Consider the following 12,561-nt stretch of genomic DNA (forward strand, 5'->3'; position numbering starts at 1 on the left):
AAAGACTTTCACCTTACRTAGGAGCTCTTCTACTACTTTAGCATTGCCTAGTAATCTGTATGAGGCAAAAAATTTTGAATGAGTAAACAAACCAATCACTGATATTAGGAACTAGAAAACAGAACTACATAGCCAGGAGAGGTGCTCCAAGTAGTCACTCAGACTAATTATAAAAAAGGCTTGTGACTGACATGAGGTCAGAGAAAGTTTATTACCCTTAGGAACAGATTGTCTTAACATTCTACTTGGCAGACAATATAGTTCTCATTCCTCTTCCTCTTCTGAAATTCTAAACAGTCCAACATAAACAAGAGGAAATAAGTCCTACAATAAAACTAGTCTATAGCTCTCACCCCATTTCTTCATGTTTCTAGCCATGACCTTCAGAAGGAATCCCTCTCCTCACTTCAGTGTCTGAAACTACAACCAGGAATCTGACAGCATGCATCCTCATGATTTGCACTCTTTCCTGTGCTTGACGTATACAAAGAGAAGAGTCAAACAACTCATCTAAACATTTACAGGGATTAATCAAGGAACACATAACATGCAAAGGGATGTATTTTGACATTACTTCACAGAATACAAAACGTAACAGTTTACATAATGCACTATCATTAATGCTGCACAAAGCAGCTACTTCTCAAAGAAACAGGGCTTCTTTTACATATTCCATCCCCTCTGGGCAAATTTATTTGACTGATGAGTGACAAAACCCAGTAACATTCACCTAGTAAACACTAGTTTTTAGATATATTAGGAAGCAAGAGCATTTCATTGTACAGTCACATAACCAGAAAATTCAATGCAACTTCATTATCAGAAGTACACAGTTAGAGAGCAAAGTATGAAAAGAAGCAGGGGCTACCTCATCTCGGAACAGACCATAAAGCCTTTTGGTCTCCAAAAATCTATTTATCAGTTGGGCGAATTCTCAGATACAGTCTATTCAATCCCAGCCTACTACATATATCTCAAAATTTCACATGAAAAATATTMAAAAAAAAGGACACGTTAAATAAGTCTAATCTTCAAACCATCCCTTGAAAAAGTAAAAACAGGTTAAATACTATTATCCTCTTGATGATCTCTTCAGCAACAAAGACATTTTAAAGCAGTAAGTGTTTTTGTTAAACCAAGTAGTACTTTGAAATTTTCTTGTCATTGCCTCAAAATATTTTGCTCTCCAACTGTGTGTTGTACGTCGCTTCGACAGCYACACAGGATGAGTATACTTTCTTGACCTCTGTGGCAACACAGTAAAATCCTAATTTTCTTAATTGTGTGTGTTTGTGTGTATCTGTATGTGTGTGTATACACGTCTAAAGAGCCAAGGGCATCACTCCACAGCTCATTGTTTAAGCATTAAGTAAAGAGAAGCAATTAGTTCCCTAGAATAAATAACCACCAACAGTGTACTTTAGGGCAAATGACGCAGATATTATCTCATAGTTTAAATTAAAATTCTCTTGATTGTTATAAAACCTGAGGGGAATATCATCAGCCAMGCACAATGGCCTTGAAAAAAGTTACCTACACTTGAGTCATACTAAATCTACACTTGCATATAGGTGGTCACACTGAAATTTCTCATGCTGCAGAAACATCCAGCCTCCTTATGGCTTCTGCTGAGAGGCTTCTTAAATGGAAAGACTTTATTAGAAATTACTTAAACAAGAAAAGGAAGGAAAATACTTTCTTTGATTGTAAGTCACTAAGTCTTTCCACTGCTTCAGTGAGTTAATGATCAAGAAGCTAATACTTGCAGAATGAGAATGGTCTCCCYGACATTAAGTTTACTATAGGTAGTGCTACACCAGCAACAAATAGGAAATACAGTAAATTGAGAGGAAAGGGCAAATGTGATATGACACAGCATTGTAGGCATGTTCTTATGGTGCCACTCTGAGCTCTTGAAATGTCCTATTTCTGACTTGGAAGTGATTCTTAAGCAAGTTGTGGTAGAGATCACCTACAGTTATCTCAGTTAACTTTAGGACCTCAGCATGTGTTAGACTCCTCACAAGTCCTTTTAAACAAGGATTCAGATTTCTTTTGTTCTAGACAGGTTCATTTCTTCTGTATTCAAAGTCAGTTGCTAGAAGCAGAAGAAAGAAACATATGAGGAGAGGAAGATGACAACACACCTGCAAATTGTTGCCTGTAGGGAAAAACCTGCATTCAGAAATTGAAAGCAGAAGATGGACTGTGAGGCAGAAATTACACAGCCACAAATGGATGGCAAGAAATTTCGTACTGCATGAAAATCAGCATTGGTAAAACTGCTATTTTGGTCTTTTACTCACTGATGAAAACAAGGCTCCCGAACAAGCACCACAAGTCTTTTAAACGTTTGAACTCACTAAGAACTGTGACTCCAGCTTTAATCTGAAACTGAGTTCTGTTCCTTCCAATGGCCCTAGGTTTTCCCTGCAGAAATATGTGGGCCTAACAGCTGTTGCAGCAATTTAGTTGAATTCTAGACACACAGCTTTGGTGGGGTATGGTGGTGGAAGGGGTGGGGAGAAAACCACAACAGAAACAACTCACCAGTACTGTTATCTACAAAATCAGAGAGGATATGTAGTACCTCCCATCTGTGGCAGTCACAGGTGGTAGGAGAACTCTATTTAGTCACAAGGTAGTTACCCCTTTGAAATTACTATAATTAATTCTTGCCCAGAAAGGATAATTTCCCTTAAATGTAGTCTGCAAAAAGAGCTCTGACATACTTTTCCCCTTCACATTCACTGTAACTACTCTGCAAGAAATGGAAAGAGGAACAAAAGAACACTGAGCCCCTCAGAAGTACACTTTCATGAAATGTAAAACTGCACACCGAAGTGTTTGAGTTTTGCACAGGATTTGTGATTATGTACATCTAGTAGCACCACTGCTAAACCAACTGTCTCATTTAAGAAAAAGACGAGTCCTGCTCCACCCTTAAAGAACAACTTCTTTAGGAGAACACAGTGACCTAGGGGTAGAGTAGACCAATTAAAGGCATTACAGTGACCTATTCCTCAACTGTAACCAACAGTTCCTCTTACGTGATTTTTTTTTTCCAAACTGGAAGGATGCAACACAGAAGCATCAGTTATGATTAGAGAAGTTGTGCACCTGTGTCCACCTCCGACACACAGTCCTTCCGATGTATTAAAGTAATTTTTATGGCCTTACTGGCACCAGGCTTATGTCTTCCATTCAAAAGTAATTTTTACTCTAGTTCAGATAATGGAGAGTGTTCTTGTGTCACATAAGAATGCCAGCTGTAGGAAAGAGCTGAAACTATGCCACCCATGAGAGCCATCATCTTCAGAGATAAAAAGGAGAAAACAACACAGCAAGGATAGACTAGAAAATGCCAATCTGGCAGCAAAAAGCTTAGTCCAAATCTGAAAAACAAAACACTCATGCACAGGTAACTGTGCAGGGCCTAGTACTCACAATAAGATATGAACCTTGACAAACAGGAGCGAAGAGATAAACTCATCTATTTCTGGAGCAGAGAAGAACTATGTGTCAAAAAGTAGCATGACCTTCCTATTTATTCACATGAAGCAAAGAGGGGGCAAAATACAAATGTTGTTTTACATACATCAAAGAGGTACACACTACGTATGAAAACAGAGTGATATGAGCACATATGAGTGCTACAGTAAAAATGTGCATGYTGGGTAACCCTGAAAGAAAAAGGAGACCCCAAAATAATTGGATCATTAACATACACCAAAAATGTTACCACTTATAAATGTACAAGTCTCATTTTCCAACTATTTTTCTTTCCAAAAGCTCTAAATTCCAGTATCTTAGACTGACCTGCTTGATTGTGACAATCTTGCTACATTATGCTTTAATGCCTTACCTAATTTTCATTTCTATTTCCACATTTTTAATTTTCTAACATTTTAAGTAAAAGGCTTACAGTCACAGATATGAAATACAAACTTAGCACAGAGTCAGAAAAGTGCATTAAGTTGTAACTATTGCTTGTAAGAGAAACAAAAAGTGCTCTGTGTAACTCAGATTCCAAGTTACTATTAAAATATATAAAACTGAAATAGCTACTCTAAAAAACTATTTTGGAAATCTAATATTGAATATATTTTGCATCCTTCTATSTCAATCCTACATAGCACAAACTACAGTACTTTTACTAATCTTAGTATTATCAAAAATTAAAAATACTCAACTCATTTAAAATTTTATTTGTTTAGAAGCTTACTTACTGCCATAACACATTATTAAAAAAAAATTTCAGAACAATTTCACAAGCAAATGAAGAGGTGCAAAGCCTGTTCATAAATACAAAATCCTTTCAAACTCAAGGTTTCCCACCCAAACATTGAGGCTCTATAATTTGTTATGGCTAGGGAAGGGACATAGAAACCCCAAATTGACTCAAAAAAAACCCCCACCCTTAATAAACTCTCCCCAGTTCAGGATCAATTTCAAGTCCTCAGTCATGAAGTTTTCAATAACAAATTTCTACTGTAAGTTCAGATCTGCAATTCTGTGCACAATTGCTCTGTTAGGAATAAAACAAACTCAAATAAAGTAACAGAATCTGCTCTAATGGAAGCTCTCCTTCAGCTCCACTTAGAGGAATTCAATATACACAAAAAACAGTTTTATAAAAAGTTATAACAAAACTTTACTTGAAAAAGCCACACTAAAAATTTGATTATATGGTTTCTTTTTCTTACATAGAAAAGATGTATTTTCCTATTTAGGAAAGATATTCTTATAAGGAGAAGAAATGAATACTTCACAAGCATTTAGGCAAGACAAACATCATTACTGTCAATGGATTTGCAATATCCAACTGACAAGTGTTATAAATCCCTTAGTATTTTTTAATTGGCTGCAATATTGAACTTGCTTTCTTTGATTCCAAGCTCCTTCAAGAAATTCTTGGTTTATACAAACCAAGTAACAATATGTGATGTCCTCAAAATAGTATCAGGAGCAACTTACTCATCATACTTGATATGATAAATAGCTTCTTCATCAGTGTCCATACAATCTGAGTAAGATGTGGAAGGTGTACTGTCCAAATTATTTGCATTTTCTCTAGCATGATCTTGATTTAAGTTTCCATTAGTCCTTTTGTAAGTGTTACCACTCTTCCCTTGAGCTTTACCATTCTTATGTCCCTTTGTTGCTCGGGTAACATTTTCTATATGAGCTTCAAACCAGGCTCCAATGCTGACATCACGGGCATCCACCAATTCATTTATCTAAAAGGAAAATTCAATAATGAATTCAAGCTTAATTTATAAAATCCCTATTAAGAAAAAAATAAATCAGACAACTTACTATGCTACTGCTTAACTTCATTACCATAAAACAATGAATTATAATAACTAGTTGAGCTTAAGCAAGTTCAAGTAATATGCAGTCATAAATATTTTCATCTGCACTTTCAGTAATTTTATTACTCTTCCTTCATTAAAATCTAGTATAAATGTAATTCGTTTGTAATCTTAAGAAGCAAGGCTAACTTTTTTTCCCCTTCAAACCTGAAAATTAGCTTGATCTTTCATTATCTTTCCTCTTGCTTCACCAACTTTTCACAGCTATAAAAAGCACATACAGTATTAAAATATTAAACCACAATCAAAGTGTTTAAAGACCTTCCTGAGCCTCCGACTTGGGAATTATTATTTAACCTTCTACCTTCCTGTCCTGCAAGATTTTTTTAACCTTTAAAGGCTCAAGGACAGAGAGAAAAATTATTACAACAAATCCACTGCACAGCCATACCATAGAAAATACCTTCAATTATCAATATGGTACATGTGCAGATATAYGTACATGTAAATACATACATGATTTAAGCTACAGTCCTTGTCAAATACCAACATTGTGCCAGACAGATACTTACTCTCCCTTACTTACAGTCCAAAGGCTAATTTCTAATATATGAATAATCTTACTGTATTTTCACAGGACCAAAACTCAGAAAGTTTTAGCATTTAGAGTGAAGCAGTCCTYAGGTATCTGAAAGCACAGCTAACAGCAGCTTGAGCCAGCAAGTTTATCCCATGAAAGGAATACTTCCCATTGTATTCTTTCCATTCCTCTTCTTCAGATAACTTCCAAATCTAATGTAAAATACCAACATGTATATTTTTATTTTTATTCTTTCTTAAAACCTACAGTATTCAAAATACAGCTTATTACCAGGATGACAATTTCAGTCACGTGATAGACAAATCAGAGAAGGACAGTCTTACTTTAAATCTATCAATCTATTTTAAACATATACAGTGGATTCTGGTACTTCTAGAAGGAACCTTCATGAAGGCACCCCTATGCAATCTTACGTGTTTGAATTACTTGCAGCTCAAAGTGGTGCTTTACCTTATCTTCTCTAAAACACAGTTGAATGACATACACACCACTAAAGGATTCCCCCATCTGCTGCTATTTCTTGCAACCAGTTATGGAAGTGTCAAAGAAGCCATCATCTCCAGATCCAGAACAACAAAAAAAATGGAACAACCCCTTCCACAAAAAAAAAAACCAAAAAAAAAACCCAAACCAAAACAAAAAACAAATCCCAAAATACAAAACAAAACAACCAAACAAACCCCATCAATGCAAACTCCCTTAATCATTACTCTATAATGTATGCCTATGTAATTTGATGTGAACAGTTACACAACGTACTTTGCACCCTTGCAAAGACTAAGAGCAAATAATTATTACCACCACCTTCTGAGGAGCATAATACAACTATTTTGGGTGAGTGGAGTCTGGTTTAAGATCTATTTTATTTGTAGCTATTTCTGAACAACAAATGCTGATTTTAATACCAGATTCCTTTTGTGTGGTTTTTATTCCAAGCTAGTGTTCCTGTCTAAAATGTTTTTCCTGCAGTCAAGAGTTTTTTGGAAGAAAAGCTCACCATGTAAGAATCAGAAAATGAAATATGCACATGCTTCTGAATGAGCTTTGTTTTTTCTAACATCATTCCTGCATGCCTAAACCAGTGTTACTGTAACTCCTCTCCTGCAACTCAACTCATCTTGTATTCCTCCTTTTGGCCACTGCACCAAGACAGTGCTCTTCACACATGCCAAGTTCATCTCAGGATGGCCCCCCAGCTCTTAGATCAGATATCACTAACAATTCTTGGTAACAAGGAACAAGACATAAATCCATTCACGGCTAGTCCTTAAGAGYCCATGGTAATACATCAGATGTCAGGTACAACTGGGATATAAAACAAGCTAAAACATTCTGACTTACATAACATAGAAAAACCATACAGAGGAACTGTGTTTAAATCACTATTTTAACCACCTAACTATAATGTAATTATTATTAACTACTGTTTCCAATATCAACTCTACCACTATTTATTATTTTTTTAAACTGCAGGTTCCATACTGACTACCTTTCCTTCCAGTAGCTGAAATCAGAAAGAGAGCAGGGCACAGAGGTTGGGACTATCCATAGCATGGAGTAAGTAACAGGTATCTTGTTGAAGTCTAGCTCTGGATGAAGATCCAACGGAGCACAGGATTTTGCTCAGACAGAATAAGTTGTAACAAAATACTTCTTCCTGTAACTAAACAATTCCTTATCGTCTGACAATGAAATGAAAAATCATTAAATGTATCCATTTCTTAGCCACCTAATTTTATTTATAAATACCTTATTTTATTAGGCCCTAGGCCTTTTTTACTTCTATTAAACAAGTTTATGACCTCTGAACTACAATACATTGTTTGAAACTTTCCAGTAGTGTAATTAGAAATCCTCTATATGCATTCATACTCTTATCTACAAATAGCAAACAATGAAACAACTATACCCTTAATTTTTCTCTAGATATATTGAAAACACATTGTTGACTGAAAAAGTAATCACTTTACAAGTAATGAAGGAGAAAGTGTTTGGTCTCTAGAATGAGGCATCATAAAAATTGCAACTGACTTGACAAAATAGGTTTCCTTGAGTAGGCTTGATGGTATCACCATTCCCTGTTACATTTTCTGGTTTAGTCCTGAACAAAACAGCTAAGAGATTACTTGATATTTGACCTACTGAAATTTAACGTTCCTGAAAAATATATATATATTTAGTACTCCTTTCCTCAGATCGGCCTATCAACTGTGTATTCCCAAATCCCCAGTATTGTCCCCATCCTTTCTCTTACTACCTTTCACACTTGTTGATTAACTGTAAAGTTTCAGAATTGAAGAACTGCAGTTTTTCCCATTATTGTAAATGGACATTAAAAAAAGGAAGTACATAAGCATGTGGCTCCATATTGAAGCTACTGATTTTGTGACTCCCCTGACTTCTCAGAGAATGAACAGAACTCATGTATACGCATAGCAGCCTCTGTTGCATTAGAGCTACAGTAATCTGGCAGAGAATGAACCCCTTTGTGTTTGAGCTGGTCTTCAGAGCTCMGAAGGCTGGGTGCTGCTGGGCTTGATTTCTGATTAACTCAGCACTGTGAGTCTGGTTTCACAATCCAGATCCATCCATATTTACTGCAGTTTACTGAAGCAACAGGAGGTGCATTCAGGATTGCTAGTAAGCAATGCACTAACTACAGAGTCCTAATGTGTTGCAACAGAAAGTATAGTAACAGAGATCTGTTAGCACTATAAATACATATTCATATGTATTACTAATACTCAAATATCCTAATAAATATCCATATATATTAACACATATTCAGCCATAATACATAMATATTTATTTAAATATAATAAATATTCTCAAATATTAATAAATATTAATATGTGTGTGAATAAATATCCCTGGGTCTGCTCCAATGCAACTGGGAGGCACAAAGCCCACCTAAATGTGACCCTTCAGAGGAGGAGGACAGACACAGTCTATCAACCTATTCCAAGCAAGCAAAGGTGTTTTTCCCCTCTGTCTTTTAACACAAAAATACTACTCCTATATTGTAACTTTTGATTCTATCCAAAGGGAAGAAGCAATTTCATGTTACAGGTGAGATTATGGTGACTGTGGTCTTACACAGACATTCTCTCTTCTCTTCATTTGTGTTCCTAGGMGTGTGAAAGTTAACATGCAAATAGGTCTTAATGCAGATCTTCGTAACTTTTGGTCAGAATTTACAGCTGATACCTCAGTTCATGTGCTGAGGTGGCAGTAAAGGCTCTCTAGTCTTTACCCAACAATCTTGGCAGATATACTTATCTCCATAAAGGAAACAGACTTGTAGCAAGGCTTGTTACACACGGTGAAGAGGAAGTGAGGCTAATGGCTCATGCAAGCACTCCTCTGTACCCCACTGAATCAACACGGGGCCATGTGGCCTCTGCTTCCCTCCAGACATCACATCATCCTTAGGCCTTGCTCATACCATGCGCAAGATAAACCAGAGGTTCAGCCAGTGGTTTTCTCAGCCAGATTTGTCAATTCTTCAAGGACTGTAGGCAATACTGCAGTAAGTCCACCAATTTACCACAACCTCAACCTACTATCTCTTCTCTATAATCGTGGACATTTTCCAGCAAAATAATCACCGTTAAGGCTAAGTCTTAGCTAAGAGAAAGTGGAGGTTAAATGTTGTCATTCCCTGCACATTGACATACATAGATATATCCACTACTAAATGTTCAATCACCTAGCAATCCAAAAACTGCCCATTTTTTGTTTAAATTAAACTTCTGGTACTCTGATGAAATCCTTCATGACAATAGTGAAAAAATTAACAGGCACAAAACAAAATGAATACCAAGTATGCAATTCCTAAAAAAACTACCTTACAAGAAGAATCACTATATAACATACAGCTTGGTTCTAATGCAGCACTGAAACACTAGTACTAAAGCAATTATTAGGCAAGCTTGAAGAAAAAAGGAGAATAAAAGCTAGTATTTTCTTTATTAGCTTCTTCTGTCCACAAGAAAGTATCTGTTTCACAGCTACTGTAAATCCTACTTTTTCAATAACGTGCTCTGAAGAACACTATGTGTAAGGATTTGTGAACTCCCCTCAAAAGTGAGCGTGGTACAGGGAAATGCTCATGACTCTTCAAGAGACAGGTTCAATTAAGTCCATTTCATTTAAGTCAAATTGAGGAATTATGCCAAAGGATAAAAGAAAGCAACAAGAATACACTCTCTGATACAATAAAACAATACCTTTTTAACAAGAAAATTAAACACACAAGAAGGAGGCAAGTTTCCAGCTTTTAAAGTTTGTACATACCTTGTACAATCCAATGCCAGGATCAATCAGAAACGAGCGAGATGATGTAGATGGCTGACTCGGTGATCCACTGTTGGTGTTTTTGACTTTATTCTTGCAGTTGGAAATAGCACAGGGATTGACTTCTCCATSCTGATCTGTCACAGAGGCAGTGGTAGGAGCTTCAGAATCAGAACGTATTAAAAGCTGAACTATGTCATTTAGTCCAACATTGTAGTCAAATAAAGTGTGTCCATCTTCTAGCTGTCAAAAAGAAATGTGAACTTGTAAGACTCTATCTTAAGGTACCTAAGCAGTTTTCAAATCTTCCTTCTACAGACAGTAATTGTACAGACCAGAAGAGGCAAGCCATATCCTACAGTCAAATAAAAACCTATGTCTTGAGTATCTGAAAAACCAAACTCATCAAGCTAACTGCAGCCATGATTTCTATCAAAGAAAACCACTGAAAGGCTTAAAACAAGAAACAGACATCTCCATAGACTTACGTCACCATCTACAATTAAGCTAAGAAACACCAATAAATTACAAGTTGTGCACCAGGAAATACAGGAAGCAGTATTGCTGCTTTGCTCAGTAAAATAACCTTAAACGACCTTTGAAGCATCTTTGAAGCAGAGATTTGATTCACCTAAAAGCATACACATTGCTTTGAAATAGCATAATCAGTATTAGCTACACCTTACTTCACACTGCAGTGGGAGAAAAACATGAATGACTAAAAAACTCTCATGTCTTTCCAAATTCTTCTTGCACCAAAAAACTTATCCGCTCTTTTTTTTTTCCAAAATAGGTCCTACTTTCAACAGTTGGTGTTACATGAATCTTTTCAAACAGAACTGTTTTCATGAGCTTGTGGGCAATATCAGTACAAGAAAAAGGGGACAAGAAGGAACATGAGAGAAAAAAAAGGAGCTCTTCTCCAATTTCTCACTAAYGTAGTTTTCTGTAACATTCAAATGATCTCAGGATAAACAAAAGTGGAATCTGTATTTCTTTCTCCATCCCCTCTTTTTCAAACATCTCTAAAGGGCAGAGGACAGTTTTGAACAAAAGCTGACAGTCAAGAAATGAACCAGTTCTTCTTCCTGGAACTCAAAATCTTGCAAAAAAAAATTATTCTCCTTACTGCTGATAACTACTGTACCCACAGCTGGGCTCTCTAAAAGCTTCATTCATAGTTCGGTTCAAAGTAATTGAAGCTAGCACAGCTCTCTGGTCAAGAGCTAGAGGAAAGAACCTTTTTCAGAGGCCTATTTTCAAACCAGTTCACTATACAGCACACAAAATCATATTGAAGATTTCCATGCTGTAAATATTAAAGCAATGCAAGTCTTCAAGTAGAAATCTCTAGTAACTGTGATTGTCCAGGTGACTACCAACACCACCTCATATGCCTGGATCTTTAGGCTTAGTGCTTCTCCCTGAAAAGCAAGCTACTTAAGTAACCTTTTCTGTCCCACCATGTCATATATTCCTACACTTTTGACAACTCTTTAACAAAGAGGACAGAAGCATTCTTGCAGTCCTATTACAACCCAGATTTGGGGGCCTTTCACACCACATTTAAAGCATTATTTCATTCAAAGAACAAATAAACCCCAAACAAAGACAAGTAACGGCACTGTAAAAACATTGGAGGGGATATCCACACTGCTGGAGTTGCTATTGCTTCTGACCACTACTCCAGCCCACTTCGAACATCAAACCTCCACCAAGTGATTTTTTTTTGATTGYAAAACAGTTAAAAAGTAGAACAGTACATTTGCAAAGCAAACCAATTCTGAAATAATGAATAAATTTGATTTTACTGGAGACACATAACTTCTGCTCCAATTGGACTGTACAGGCTGTGGCAGAGATTACAGCATAGTTCTTAAAACCCTGTGGTATGAAGAAATCTTCTGAAAGCTAATGCATTAGAGAGAAAGCAGGAACTTTGTTTCTGATATACTGAAGATATGTAAGCAACAAGCAAGCGAGAGCTTTGCTCTCCTGTCTTTGTTCCTGTTCTCTCAGGACAGTCTTGTGCAGGCTGACAGGAAAAATACTTYGAGGTACTGCAATTTAAAGTTAATTCAGTGAAGTTGCAAATCTGAACACCCTGAGTGATCTATAGTAGCTGTGTAAACAGTGTTAACACTAATTTTAAAAATGTTGTGTGTCTAGTCTTTGCAATCTATTGTTCAGTAATGACTGCAGAATAAGTTATATCATTAATGTACAAGTAAGTCCTCCCTATCAGCATGGAAGGCAAAAAGACCCAACCAACGAACCAAATTAAAAAAAAAGAAACAAAAAAATTCCCCCCAAAAAAACCCTTCCAAAAAAAAGCTCTTTTAGAAAGGG

At 36.3% G+C, this 12,561-nt stretch overlaps 1 protein-coding gene across 3 annotated transcripts in view; it reads right to left on the reverse strand.

Moving 5' to 3' along the window:
* Positions 1–12,561, reverse strand: part of UHRF2 (ubiquitin like with PHD and ring finger domains 2) — a 75,845-nt gene that overhangs the window by 51,174 nt on the left and 12,110 nt on the right. For all 3 annotated transcript variants that reach the window (XM_057380107.1, XM_057380106.1, XM_057380105.1), the window contains exons 2-3: positions 10,213–10,455; positions 4,978–5,240 (exon numbers count right to left, since the gene is read on the reverse strand). In XM_057380107.1, the coding sequence (XP_057236090.1) occupies positions 4,978–5,240; positions 10,213–10,455 (506 nt within the window). The remainder of the gene's footprint in view (positions 1–4,977; positions 5,241–10,212; positions 10,456–12,561) is intronic.

The sequence above is a fragment of the Malurus melanocephalus genome, unplaced genomic scaffold, assembly GCF_030028575.1.
Source record: "Malurus melanocephalus ecotype Western Australia unplaced genomic scaffold, MMel_1.1 scaffold_437, whole genome shotgun sequence".
In the NCBI taxonomy this organism is placed as follows: domain Eukaryota; kingdom Metazoa; phylum Chordata; class Aves; order Passeriformes; family Maluridae; genus Malurus; species Malurus melanocephalus.